Consider the following 14,343-nt stretch of genomic DNA (forward strand, 5'->3'; position numbering starts at 1 on the left):
GGAAAGCGCAGCACAATCACAGCGAAAGCTGGAAGAGCGGCATCTCTAAAGCCCGTTATACACTCTTGTTTATACTCACACAAGTACACTAGCTACATACCTACTGCGCCACAAATCATAATTTCTGTGAAGTTGGGAAGCACCAACCACCACATTATTCATTATTCTGCGAAGAAGTCAGACTGTTGTTAAGCTTTGATTTCTGTTACCGTGGAAGTTACTAATACACTCTTAAAAAAATGGAGTGACCATCTCTCTCCTTTAAGGGAGAAACGGCGATGGCCCCAATGTTCGTCTTCAAAAGGAGGAACTTTCGTCCCTTTTCAATGGAGAAACCGTTCCTCCCCCGTCAAAATCAAGATGGTTGACGCCAAGCCACTGAAGCGAGGAATAGATTTAGGCCTAGCCAGCGCATCGATTCTCGACCGATAAAGAGTAGGCGGCACTGGCAATCACAAAAAAAAAACGGACCCGCTGAGCTTAATATCGAACGATATGACAATAAAATCAAGCAGACAAACCTGTGGTGATGAAAACCTCGCGAAACGGAGCGACGAAACTCGTACGTTTCGCTCAGACAGCGAGACGGCGTTCACTTTAGAAGAGACGGATACCGCAAAGGAGATCTCACCCGGAGACTGGACGTTAAGCTTGCTGTCTTTATTTCTTGAAGCATCACGCGGTGTAGCGACGTTATCCACGCGTTTACTGGGCAATAGGCCTCGACATATGCTTCCAAATTGTAATTTCTGTAGCATTAAAACAATTCCGGCACAGCAGAGCATAGTTTCGGTAGATGTTCAACAACATATAAAGAGGTGGAGCTGTGAAAGCGCCACAGCCGTGAAACAGGTGGTAGCTGGCGCCATCTAGAGGGATTAAACGATAATAAACAAGGTGTTCACGCGGCGTCGTACGTTGTTAATACGCTATGCATTTCCGCGAGGTAGGCTAGGCCCATTCATCGATTACTCAAGGACACCGGAAGGTTGATACACATTTTATTGATACGCACACGTTCACCATAGGCTGACACATAGTACACACGCTCGCTGATTTCAATACAGAATTCATTCATATGTATATAACCTATAACATGAACAATTCACTACGGACGCGCACGTACAGACGTGTTTACACATACCCATCTATGAAGCGCAGGCCCTTATATAGTCACTGACTTACGGTGGACCATGGTGGCACAAGCGATGCGTCATTTTCTTGAACTCTGCCATCTCATGGGTGCAACCCAATACACGCAGACATCAATAAATTGTTGCTATGGCTTAGCCAAGCGCACCAGTTAATCTAAAGCCGCATGATAATGAACGATATAATTGCAGAGTTGATTAAGTTATTGAAAAAACGACCACATCGAGAACCGTTCATACCATACCGACGCCATTTTGAAGTAGCGCCATCTTTCGACAGCGGCCACAGATATAATTTCCCTCTCTGATTTCTTTATTAGATGCGAAGCAGCTCTTTGACTAGCAGCTGCGAAGCAGCTCCCTCCGTCCGCACAAACGCGAGGCAATGCGCTTCCCTCGGCGCAGGTGTTGGAGCGGTGCCAAGTAGGTCACGCAGCAGCTGGGCGTTGACGTCACGCTCCCCTCGCACGCTTCCCTCGCAGGTGCGCGCGTACGTCACTCTCTCCCTCACCCGCCGGAACGCCCACAGCTGCCGGCTCCAACGCCCGCTCGCCTCCCGTGTCTGCGTTTCAAACAAACGTTTACACCAGTAAACGCTACACCGAGTTTCGCTTCAAACGAATTTTCCAGCGCCCACCGCAGCACCCGCGTTAGCGCCGTTCAACCCGTGACGCCACCCGTGCGCAACGCTGCTGCTTCGCATCCCATCAGGGTTCCCTTCGGGGAGATGGTCCAAATTTTGTTTATAGTTACCGTGGGAGGGCGGAACACTCAGTTCAGATTCTGTCGCCTTCGTTGAGTGGTTGATGGCCTCGCACCAGACCTCGACGACCTCGAACCGGACGGTGGGCTTTCGAGAGCGATCTCAGTGGCTCTTCGCGTCGCGGCAGCTCGATTACTTGAGTAGAGAAACTAGCGCTACACCGCGCGAATTGTGGAAAAGAACGTTACCCACACTACGTGTTCTGTATCATTTCAGTACGTTGTACCTACATGATACTCCGCTACTGTTACGTCACGGTATTCACCTGGCCTGTCCAATTGCGGTCATTGCGCGACAACTGTGTAGTTGTCGTTGTGGCGGTGGTTAGTCGTGCGTTGGATTTGGAATACGCTTTTCACAAATGTGAGTGAGAGTGTTAGTGATTACCTACTGTGCACAGCTGTCAGTAGAAGCGCATTTTGTCTTTGGTTTTGCACGCCAAAGCAAAATCCTGAGAACGAGAGATACATACTGCGCGCGCGCATAAGTCCGTCCTAATTCGCAGTGATGGCATGCCTAATCCAAAACGCATGTGATCATTGAGAATTTTGGCTTAATTGACGGAAGTCGACCTATTTTTCAGATAAGCGCAATTATGATGCAGTTTCACGTTAAAATGCGGCCACGGCGGCCGCATTTCGATGGGGGCGAAAAGCAAAGAACACCCATGTACTTATGTTTGGGTGCACGTTTAAGAACCCCAGTTGATTAAAATTAATCCGCAGTGGCTACGGCGTGCCTCATCATCATATGGTGCAGGGGCGTAGCCAGAAATTTTTTTTTTTGGGGGGGGGGGGGTTCAACTATAATTTATGTATATTCGTGCGTGCGATTGTATGTGTGCGTGTATATATACGGAAGCAAAATTGAAAAATTTCGGGGAGGGGTTTGAACGTCCCCAACCCCACCCTTGCCCCTGGCTACGCCCCTGATATGGTGGTTTCTACACGTAAAACTCCAGCAATTATATATTATCGTACTTTTACGCTTGCACTGTCCAGTGCTATCATGTTTGCTAAAATGTTGGAAAAATAAACTTTCATGCTTCTTTATATAGCTTCTTGCATTGATAAGTGCTATAAGTGCTGTGCAAAACTAAAACGCGTGCTCTTGCCAAGCATGTTAACGCCGAAAAGAAATCTAATTATTGGTGTACAGTCTAAGGTGTTCATTAAAACATGACTATTTTTTGAAGCGGGATTTACTGTATTTATGACAAGCAGATCGTGCGCAAACTGCGCAAACGTATACAAACAACACGAGACACACGAAAGTATGCGGCGCATCGCGCACACGCCGAGTGATTAAAAAAAAAAGAAACAAAAACAGAAAAACACCACACACGTAACTCAACACATCGAACAAAAACAATGAACGTCACTCGTCTATTGCATCAATCCTAGGTACAAGTAATTGCACGCGACTGGCCGAGGTCGGGTAGCACTGGATAGTCTGAGGCTGTCGAGTGAGCGAGAATGGGCGGCCGCTATCCGCATCACGGAGTCACGACGTAACTCGGCGTGCGCATGCGCGCGCGTGCAATTCCGCGTGGTTGAGGAGAAATGTTTCTCAATTGGCGCTTGCCGCAAGAGGGCGCGACGGGTAAAGCCTCCGCAAAGGAGACAGTCGCTGCTCCGAAGGAGGAACGGAGCCCGTAGCTCCATTCTCGCTCCCTTTTTTAGGGTAGTAGCTCCTGCATGTGCACTGGTTACTCTTATATGGTCCAACGGGCACCGGGTGCAAGCACCTATGTAATCATCACTACGCGTTTATTCACACTGTCTGCAAGTCTTTGTAAATATTGTAAAGCATGCGCACCACTGACTGTTTACAAATAATTTATTGCAGTAGTTGCATTTCATAAAATGGATGATATCGACAGCCGTGCGTGATCGATTCTAGCGATCCTTTATTTTGACCACCTCACGACCCAACAATCAATATTACGCGGCGAAAGAGCTGGTCAGTGAGGCGAACAACAATAAATGTTCCAGTCTTGAAGAAGACAAGTCCACTTGTCAAAACGTTAGCTCGAGCACACACCTCCTGTTTGCGGATTTTTTCATCGTAAGCTTCCATCTTTCCTTTCCTGCCGTTTTTTTAACAATAAAAAGCAATCATGCAGAGGACAATATCTACCTACTGACAGCTCAAGCACGTATTTAGTGCTCTCGTTCAAGACAAAAAGAAGTGTACAGATATTCCTAGCTCACCTTTATAAAACATGAAAGCGCATAGGGCGTTAAGAAAAATTTTAAAAGTACAGAAAACAGGGTAGATATCAAGAAATGACGCTGAATGCGAAAAATGCCGAGAAACGAATGAGATTAGGATCCCATTTTTAGCCCTCTTGTGCCGATTATTTTCGAGAGGAGGCACGTTTTGGAAATGTAAAATATCTGCAAACCACATTGAACGTCGCAACAATGTCAAATGTCAAATTATTTGCCTCGCAAAGCGTCAGTGATTAGGGACACGTTGGATGTGAAATGCGCAGTCTCGACTCAATGTCATTTATACTTCATGATTGGACCCACCACATTTCGTGCGAGATGCCATGTATCTTTACGCTGTTGCGGCCAGATGTCTAAGCCGTTGTCATTGGTTATGTTCTACGCTGCTTATGTAAGACGCCGTAGCAATGAGGTGGAAAAAGTGCTAGCACTGAATAATGCAGATTTGCGTGAAAAGGTTGGCATCCTGTACTACTTTGAATGTACGCCTAAAATTTCTCGAAAATTGCAAATCAGGCAGAATTAGATACAGTTCAAGCTTCTCCATAATTGTTCGTGGTACTTCACTACTTTCCCCAATCGCCAGACACACACGTCGTTTAGAAACCTAAGAACCAGACCGACGCAGTTGAAATAAGACACCTTTTCACCTTGAAACGGCATACGTTTCGAAGTATTCCGATTTGCCTGGGAATGTCCCTCTTGGTTATGTTCCACATACACTGCTTCACTATATTTGTATGTGTCGCTGTTGAGCTCGGTACTTTAGGGCAAGAAATTTGAATGCGACTCCTTGGCATTTTCCTGATGCACAAAAGCGTCAGTCGGTCATTAAAAAGAAAAGCTCAGTAGCAAGAAGAAATAGCGTTTTGGACTAAATACATCAAGTACATGTTCTTCCAGATGTCCTCAAGTCCCGTTGGGGAACAGATAGTGCGGAGGCATTTGCATTTCATGTTTACGGAGGTTTTTCCCCAAGTCCACCTTCCATACGGATTATGAATCAGGCAAATTGCCTAATTGTCTCGATACGATTGGCATCACACTGACAATTAAATTATAGGGCGAAGCATCATGTGTTAGTGTTATTATATACTGCGCCAGGTCGACCAAGGAACCCGTCAGTTCACGTCCGTGCGACTAGTCTAGGCAGTGGTACGCCCCTGTCAATGCCAACCGTTGTCGTGACTTCGGGGTTAGTGTCACTTTCACAGTTCATGAGGCTCTGGAGTCCTCCATCGACCTCGTACGTCAGCCTCCAATGGCCGGAGCGGCCGTGGTGTGTCAGAATTAACCAGACATTCCTTTGTACCACTGGTCCCGCACCAGTGTTGTTGAAGTATATTGCAATCTGGCGCAGAGACCGCATATTCATTGTTGCATCCAGTATTCCGGAAATCCTGCAGTGATTATTGAAAGCACACATAATATTTTATATCGTGTGGTTACTCACAAGAATGAACAAAAATATTTTGAGAGTTCTTCGCGAGAAATGTGCCAAGCAGTACTCAACATCTGACGCAATGCACATGCAAGTTAAAGCACATGCCCGATTTAGTACACTGATTCATTTTGAACTTAACCTGAAATGCCTTAACAGACGGGAACTGGGAAACGAACGTCGCATATTAGGCGAGTTGGCAATGTTTCACGTTGAAATAACGAACCCTATTAAACACAACAACTGAAGTGTACTAGTAAATCCTCTTCAGTCCTGTCTAGTACTGACGACGTTTATTAACTCACACGAGCCTGCACACGGTTGTCAGCAGCGTCGCACGGGCAGTATAGCTATCACGGGCGCAGATATGTTTGATGATGTGATCACGCCGGCATGGCTAGCCTTGTGTTGCATGCCAACGTAGCGGCAATGCAACATCGATTCTGCGGATGGACAGTGGCCATATCGGTGCTACGAAGCTTCATATCGATGGACAGCGGCCATATCGGTGCTACAGAGCTTTGGTGCGTAGTTCAACGATATGAAGTCACAGGTATGTCTCCATCCACAGTTTTAAATCAAAAGAGTCCTATTCGGTTTCTTCCTCAGGGGGTTTCACTGCGGCTCTGGTCTTCCCTTTCCATCACGTCTCGAAGGTAGTGTTCGCAGTGAGTGGTTCATGTTTGCAGGTGAGTTCTGATTATGTCAACAATAGAGTAAGAGCATTCTACTGGGACTTCTTTCTGTTCCTATAAGAGAAGCACAGCTAGACTCAATTTTGTGGTCGCGCTTTTGGCAGAGAGCTACGCTTTTAACACAGCGTTCTGCAATGCTCACTTCCACCTTTGTGACGTACTCCTTGTGTAAGCGTATTTTTCCTGGACACACTTGCTTTCGCCTCACTCAGAACATGATACCTTATAGGGCACGCCTTAGTGTTGTTCCTTAAAAGGTCGGTCTTTCGGCCGCGGTAGCAAGTGGGTAAGCATCGATGCACGTTTGTGGATTACCATGACCCCACTTTTCCCAGGTCCTTGTAAAGCTGTTCACTGATAACCAGCACATACGGGATGGCGGCGTGCTGGGCTGACTTTTTCGGTTCTATTGTTGCCAGTAGGATCGCCAGGGAGCGAAGGGGGTTGCGTGACGTGTCGTTCGCAGAAGCCTCTTTGGATTAGGGGGTAGTGCTCGAGACATGCGGCTTGACACCAGAAGGATGAACGTTTCCGTGCATCCATTTTTCGTAGCTCGACGATGATCCTATCTTCTCTGAACAGATTTCCAGGCGAATTAATTCTTGTAAACGCTATGTACGGAGAGAACAGACGTTGTACCCGACGAATGCAATGAATTAAAAATATCCGCAGATCCCACGCACCATGGGAATCGGTGTAATGGGAAGCATGCGGCGGGAAGGTGACTGTGACGTAATTTTTACATTCAGCGAGACGTTACGAAATGACGGTAAACATAGGTGCAAATGGTACAAACACACACATATGTTGAAGAGTTCCACATGTTGTATGTAACAAGTTGTTTACATTTGCGTAACGATGCCAACAGCAACATAGGTATCATCAACACCAGATGCGGTGAGCCGATATGTGTTGCTTGATGGAGAACGCACGCACGTTTCACAAACCCGTGTGCGTGTGTAGATGGGGTCTGGACAGTTTTCACGTAGATGGCGGCGAGCGCAATGTCTTTTATTGAAATTGATGTGCACAACGCAGACATCGCCCATTCCGCTGCTCGTCTGTGAGTGTTCGGTGTCTGGTGGCGGGCGAAGTGGGATGTGGGCTACGTTGAAGTTGCGCGTCATCTTATTCTTATATGACCCCACGCTGCCGCTCCTGCAATGAAGCCGCTTGCTGTGGATGATACATTGGAATCCCGTGGTTGCCGTGGGCTCATCGTTGCAGGTTTCAGAAAGTGCTGACACGCCAATTTCTGTGAGCTGAGAGTCTTTCTTGAGTTTGTGCACATGCGCGTGCACAGACTGTACGTTAAGAGCGGCGAGCGTGAGACGATTGATGTGGTTCGGGCTCCGAATGAAGGTCGTAGCCCGGTCCAAGACAACGTCTAGAGGCCTGTTTGCTAGCCCGGTCATGTCGTCGACAGACTGTGCCGATAGAGCCGGTGATATGTCTTGCACTGAAGTCGCCTTTCCGTTTGTGAGCTATAGGCCGCCGAGGCTGATAGCCCTGGAAAGTGCTATGTAGACCAGCTTCAGTGGATCGCGCTTATCGAATCTGAAGACTACCTGGGTGTAGGTGCCCCTTTGTAACATATATAGTTATGGCGCTTGCTTGCCCAAGGGCAAACTGTGCCCTCTTACACAAAATAGTTTTCTGGCGTATGTCGTGGTTGTGGTGGCTCGCAGTCGCACGGCCACTATTTGGATTTCTATGTAGGGTGGGAGGTAGTGATGTGCTTCGTCCTCACTGGGACGACATTGCACAGTCGCAAGATGTTGCCGTATTTCCTCACTCTCGATGTAGCACAAGGTATCAGGGTTTTAATTAACTAGTCCTTCGCTTACGTCAATGTTGGCCGTGATCATGTACGCCTTGCCGATGCTCAGGTAAACTGGGGCAGGCAGGCTACCCAAGCTGCGCGCGTTCATGTTGTCCACCTTGGTCAAGGCATCCATGTGTGCCTGGGCCCGTATTCTCGAACGATCGCAAACGGCGATAGTATCGCGTTTGGTGACGTAGAATCTGATGCGTTCAATACCTGAAGAAACACTCGCCTATGACGTCATTGTTGCACTGGCCGTTGGTGGTACTAATGTCTCACAACACAGGAGTGAGTGTACGGTACAAGCGCAGAGCGACCCGAGTGCGGCGTTTTCGAGCATATGCTGACTTCTACGCAGTGGCCAGGCTTGGCTGTGGCTAATTGAAACATAGGAGGTGTTGAAAGTGCTGTGAACGTTTTTTTTGCGTGGTTGTTTAATGCACAGTATAATATTTAAAGAATGTAACTTCGCGTGATATGTATTTTCGTTGAGAGTTTAACATGGCGTACTCTGAGAGTTCAGCTGTAGTGTGCCGCCGCAGCGATGTCGTCTCAACACCTCAGCTTGTTGCCGGCTCGCGATAAGCCACGCTAGCAATGCACGGTTGACGTTCCTGGGACGTTCAAACCACGAAAAAACAGGCGCTAGCAAAGAACGAGTACTGATAATACCCCAAGGTAATGCTCGCTGAAAGCTTCAGCAGAAAAAATACTGCGTACATCCACCGAGGATTGAATAACAGAACCTACCGCCTACGTCACTGAAATGCTAGTCTTCACCACCAACCGACGGTGATAAGGTGTGTCCGCTTATTCGAGGCATTGCAGGAGCGCCCTAGAGGACCGTCACGTCGACTGTGCCACATGTATTTGGAGGAAAGTGTTGAATAACGTACGCAACGGGATATTCACGTCGTGACCATACAGTCGTAATATTCAAATTCTTATCATGCCATACCAATTTTGGTCTACGCCAAGTTAATGAGTCGACCACGAGAGCACTCAGACGTAGGCGGCTAGATAGATAGACACGTAGATAGAAATGCTCAAAGTGCCTGCAGTTCGCTAAGCAATGCTTCGCACTTAATAGCTTGGCTTCGCTTTTGCGTGCGTCATGGAATCGTTTCCACCATTAACGTGCGGTACACACTCACATGTTACGGCCCATAATATGTTCGCATGCGACACAAGGGATTCGCATTCACAAACAGGCACTGGGAAGCTGCTCGTGTCAGAGAAAATCTGGTGACAGGCTCGGCGGTGTTGATGGTCGATTAAGTATTCCGATGGAAGCAAAGAATGAAAACCACGGCTGTGGCCGGAATCGAACCCAGGTATTTTGCATGGTATTCAAGTATTCGACCAGAGAGCCACGCCAGTGTTTCGCACTGTTTTGGGAAAGAAGAAATCTATACAAGAGTCACGTCAGGACAGCGCCAGCCGGGGTACCAGTGTTGGCTATTCGTTTGCAAACCAATGTCACATATTTATGACTTCTAAACCAATATTGATGCGCAGCACGAGCGTGTCTGCGATCGCTACGCACAATCACCGCACATCATCACTCCGCACATTACCCCCTAGTGGCACATCGAGGCGATCAAAATGACCTCTCTTCTCTAGGGTGTGTGCCAGCGTTACGTAGTACCATGAGCTTCCCTTTGAACGCGTACTCTGGGCGTGCCTAGTAAGCATACGATATGCGCAGAGATACTCGCCTTACTCAAAGACGCTGACCTATGTGGTAACGCCTAGCTCAAATCGAAAAATGCGGCCCAGGCTGCTACTGAATGACTGTATCGGATGAAACGGATTCCCACGACGCGCGGAATCTGGCGAATTTTCGCTGTACAGTTTTTTTTTCAGTCTTCCTACTTAGATCGTCATGTATCCAAATTGCATTGGTACTATGTCTAGCAAATAAAAAACAATGACGAAGTACCTGTTGTCGATGAATTCCGGAAGTCCTATCCCTACAGTGACCGCGGCGTAGATCTGGTTGGTGATATCGCCCGGAGGTGGGGCAGGACTCTGGTCAAGGTAGTGTACTGTTGTGTGCTGGGGATTCCTCAGGCGATACAAGTACCGCAAGCAGGGCAGCACAAAATCTCTCCAAGGGTCCTCAAAAGCTGAGGTTTCAATATTAATCAGGATGATTCCATTTTGTAGACTGAAGCCCCGGTAGAAGTGCCCACGAGGTTGGGGAACAGCCGAGATGTGCAGCGAAAAGCAGGAAATACAACGGTGCACGGCCAAAAGCGCCCTCGCGAAAGTCTCCCACTCGGCGAGATGCTCTGCAAATAAGTAAATGTTCTTTTATCCACCAACAGCGTCTTTCTTTTAAATGCAATTCCATAGAATGAAAAATCACTAGAAGGATCTCTAAGAAATTTTTGCGATCACTTCAGAACTTTAATATTATTGTTTACGTTGTGGCGTTGCTACGTTGACAAATATGACTATCTGCACCGAAAGTTGAAGAAAGAATTCGTTCTCACGCTGAAAAGTGCCCACCAAAAGAAAAAAAATTCGGCGGATCCCACGCGTTGTGGGAATCGCTTTCATGCGAAGCAGCCAGCGAGTATTTCTATGCTGTACTTTGCGGTTTTGAGCCAAGCGTTACGAGCTGGATCGACGTGTTTTTGTAATGTGTAGTACCTAAGTGCACATCGTGGCCTTACCAGTTACGTCGACAACACTGGCGTTTATAGGGTAACTTATGGTGCAACGTAACGTCGGCCCTCACGTTAAAGTACATACGTCAGTATTAATAAGTGCACTTTATAGTGCAACCATGTGAAGATCACACGTACTTTCCTTAATGTATACCATCGGTGTGGAGCAGTGCTTCAATATAGCTCGCTCAATCATAGGAATACAAATGTAATATTTATTAGATTGCTATAAAAGCGGAGCCAACATTGGAACCACAGACGTTAATTTGATATGACGCCTGTATCGAAGGACTAAATATTTAGTGTTTATTGCTTTCTTGTAAAATTGTATAGCAACCACCACAAACACAACTGACGTTGCACCGACATTACGCCTGCATTGGCTGTTTTTCCAAACCCGTTTATGGGCCTGGCGTGGCTCTGTGGTAGAATACCTAATTGTCACGCAGAATGCTTGCGTTCGATTCCTGCTGGCACCATAATACTTACTCTTTCTATTCGTCGGGTGATGTCGGTTTTTCTTAACGCTCTCTCTTTTAAATTACCAATGTCCGTTCTTGCTATTACTAGATAGATATAAACTGTCAATCACCTGTGGCGCATACCCGTACACCGCGGCCCGTGGTAAACGGGTATGTGCCACACGTGTCTGGAGGAGAGGGTTTGACGGCGTAAGATACAGGATTTTCATGTTATTCATGACATTAGCCGACTGTCATATTCGTGAAATGCTCTTACCCTCCCACGCCAATTTTGGTCTACACCAAGTTAAAGAGGCGATCATGAGAGTACCCACACGTAGGCGGCTAGATAGATAGATAGATAGATAGATAGATAGATAGATAGATAGATAGATAGATAGATAGATAGATAGATAGATAGATAGATAGATAGATAGATAGATAGATAGATAGATAGATATAAATGCTAAAAATGCGAAAGGTTCGCTAAGAAATGCTTCGCATTTAAAATTAGGCATTTTAGCACTCGGGGTGCCAAGCCTGAAGGAAGTGCGGAGCTGTGCAACCCTGTATGTTTCTCTTTTTTTTCGTTTTTAGGAGCTGGCTCGCCAGGTTTTTAAGCTGGGGCAAAATACCGCGTCGTAAGCGTAACATTAGTTCCAGACGCGACCGCTACCGGCACAGCTCGCGCGACTCCTCTGCGAGGTCCTTGATTATATTAACGGAGGCAAAACCACATATAGCATAGCTAACTGTAGCATGCGCACACTCGCGTGAAAGGGAAGTATTCTTCCGCTTGTTCTTTGAGCGCCTTGATGATGAGACTAACGCAGGCAAAACCACATTTCCTCGACTTCCTCGACCACACGTTTGGCCACAGCTGCAAGGTCTGCGACCGCTTGTGGTTCGACCACAACCTGACCACAATCGCTACTATAACAACGTGTGACGTCTTTATATGACAGTAGAGGAATCGTACGGAGCCATCACGGTTTACCCGACTACCTCCGAGCCAGCTCCTCAATCATCATTCACTTCGTGGATATGGCGCGATTTTTTTCTGTCTTTCTCTCACTTGATTTCTAATTCTAGCTTACTCTCTCTTTCTACATTTCTCTCCCTCTCGTTTTCTCTCTATTTCTCAGTTGCTTCCACTTTTTTTTCGATTTTTTAAGTGGTTTTGCATGCGTTACGCCAAGCGACTACTGCAAACGACAGCAAGGGACAGCCCGGGCCCCTAAAGTGCTCCGCACTTATTATCAAAACACTCGAAGAGCAAGATGAAGAAGATTTCTCCTCAGCGGAACCACGCGCTCACTTACCATCATGAAGGCGCTCGAAGAACAAGGGGAAGAAGCCTTTGCCTTGGTGCGGGCGCGTGGCCAGTATGCTACAGATGGCTATGCTATCCGTGGTTTTTCTTGCGTCATGGCGAGCTACGACAGCATGCGATAAGAGCACACGACAGCATACAGCATGCCAGGCCCCTAAAGTGCTCCGCCCTTACAAAGTTCGCTGTAGAAGAGCGATGACGACACCAGTGGTACATTGACGAAAATTTGTTATATGATAAAATACGTCGAATGCTTCGCATGTTTGATCGTACATTCTAGCGGAACAGCTGGTGTGCCAGGATGTCGTGAAACGACGGCTCTTGACATCACGCAGGCATTTTTATCAGCTGCGACCGTTGCATCCAAGAGGGTTCAGTTGCATACATGCAGGCACGTTTTGCATTGTACAATAACGCGCGGCATTTTAGAACCGTAACGTGCGCCATCGCACATTGTGAGGACGCCCGAGGAAGAGCGCGCTTTTAAGGAGCGGTGACGAAAGAAACAGCGGGAGTGCGCCCGTCAGCTTTGCTGGCCACCCGGCTCCAAAGAGTGAAATAACTCCAACTTTTCGCTGAACGAACAACAGAGTGAACATGAAGAACAGTCTCCGGACGAATTGATTTATATAAAATGTTGCACTGCACGCAGAAACCCAAGTTATCATCGCGAAATATCCAGTAAACTTTCAATGGATATCCTGAGTTAAGCACCGGACTTAATAATAGCATGAATAGTAATCATGAATAGTAATAGCATGAATAGTAATCAAATTGGTTGACTGCATCTTTTTAGACTATGCGAAAGCATTTGACAGAGTTGCCCATTGTCGTCTAATAGCTAAGCTGTCTGCACTTAAGCTCGACTCATCAACATTATCTTGGCTTCGAAAATGTTTATCCAATCGGCAGCAGTTTACATTTGTCACTAACTTCAGCTCGTCTACTTCTTTTGTTTCATCAGGTGTGCCCCAGGGCAGTGTGTTAGGCCCTCTTCTTTTTCTGATTTATATTAATGATTTGCCTTGTAACATTTCTTCCTCAATTCGTCTTTTCGCGGATGACTGCGTAGTGTACAGAACTATTAACTCCGAAGAAGACCACGTACATTTACAAAAGGACCTCGACTTAATAAATCAGTGGTGTGACCGTTGGCAAATGACGCTTAACACATCTAAGTGCTGCGTACTTTCTTTCACCCGTAGGAAATCGGTTTTTAACTTTTCTTACTCTATCTGCTCAGCTGAAATTCCCCGTTCATCTACTTACAAATACCTTGGTGTTCATCTTTGTACTAATCTTGCGTGGTGTACTCACATCGACAAGATATGCGCGAAAGCAAACAGAACTCTGGGATTGTTGCGCCGGAATCTGCATCATTCCCCATATACCATTCGGCAACAGGCCTACCAAACGTTTGTACGTCCTCAGCTAGAATATGCTTCGTCGATCTGGTCTCCGCATCAACAATACCTAATAGATAAACTGGAATCCATCCAAAATCGTGCAGCCCGCTTCATCACTTCAACGTATAACCGCCACTCCAGCATCACCCAAATCAAACGCGATATTGCCCTGACTAACTGGATTCCCGCCGCTCTGTCATCCGTCTATGCCTCCTCCATAAGTACTACTACAACTCGTGGGCCAGTCGTCTATCGCTTGACATTCCTTCGCGCACATCTAGTCGACTTCATAATCATCTCAGTTTCAGACGCATCTTCGGCAACACACAGTCATTCAATAATTCCGCATTGCCACGCGC

The 14,343-nt window shown here is 46.8% G+C and overlaps 1 protein-coding gene across 1 annotated transcript in view; it reads right to left on the reverse strand.

The window, feature by feature from the left end:
* Positions 1-5,158: 5,158 nt before the first annotated feature.
* LOC119401999 (uncharacterized) overlaps positions 5,159-14,343 on the reverse strand; it is a 67,268-nt gene continuing 58,083 nt past the window's right edge. Inside the window, exons 3-4 of the mRNA XM_049418245.1 lie at positions 10,052-10,403; positions 5,159-5,548 (exon numbers count right to left, since the gene is read on the reverse strand). Of these exons, the coding sequence (XP_049274202.1) occupies positions 5,275-5,548; positions 10,052-10,403 (626 nt within the window). The 3' untranslated portion in view covers positions 5,159-5,274. The remainder of the gene's footprint in view (positions 5,549-10,051; positions 10,404-14,343) is intronic.

Source organism: Rhipicephalus sanguineus, chromosome 8 (assembly GCF_013339695.2).
Source record: "Rhipicephalus sanguineus isolate Rsan-2018 chromosome 8, BIME_Rsan_1.4, whole genome shotgun sequence".
NCBI lineage: Eukaryota > Metazoa > Arthropoda > Arachnida > Ixodida > Ixodidae > Rhipicephalus > Rhipicephalus sanguineus.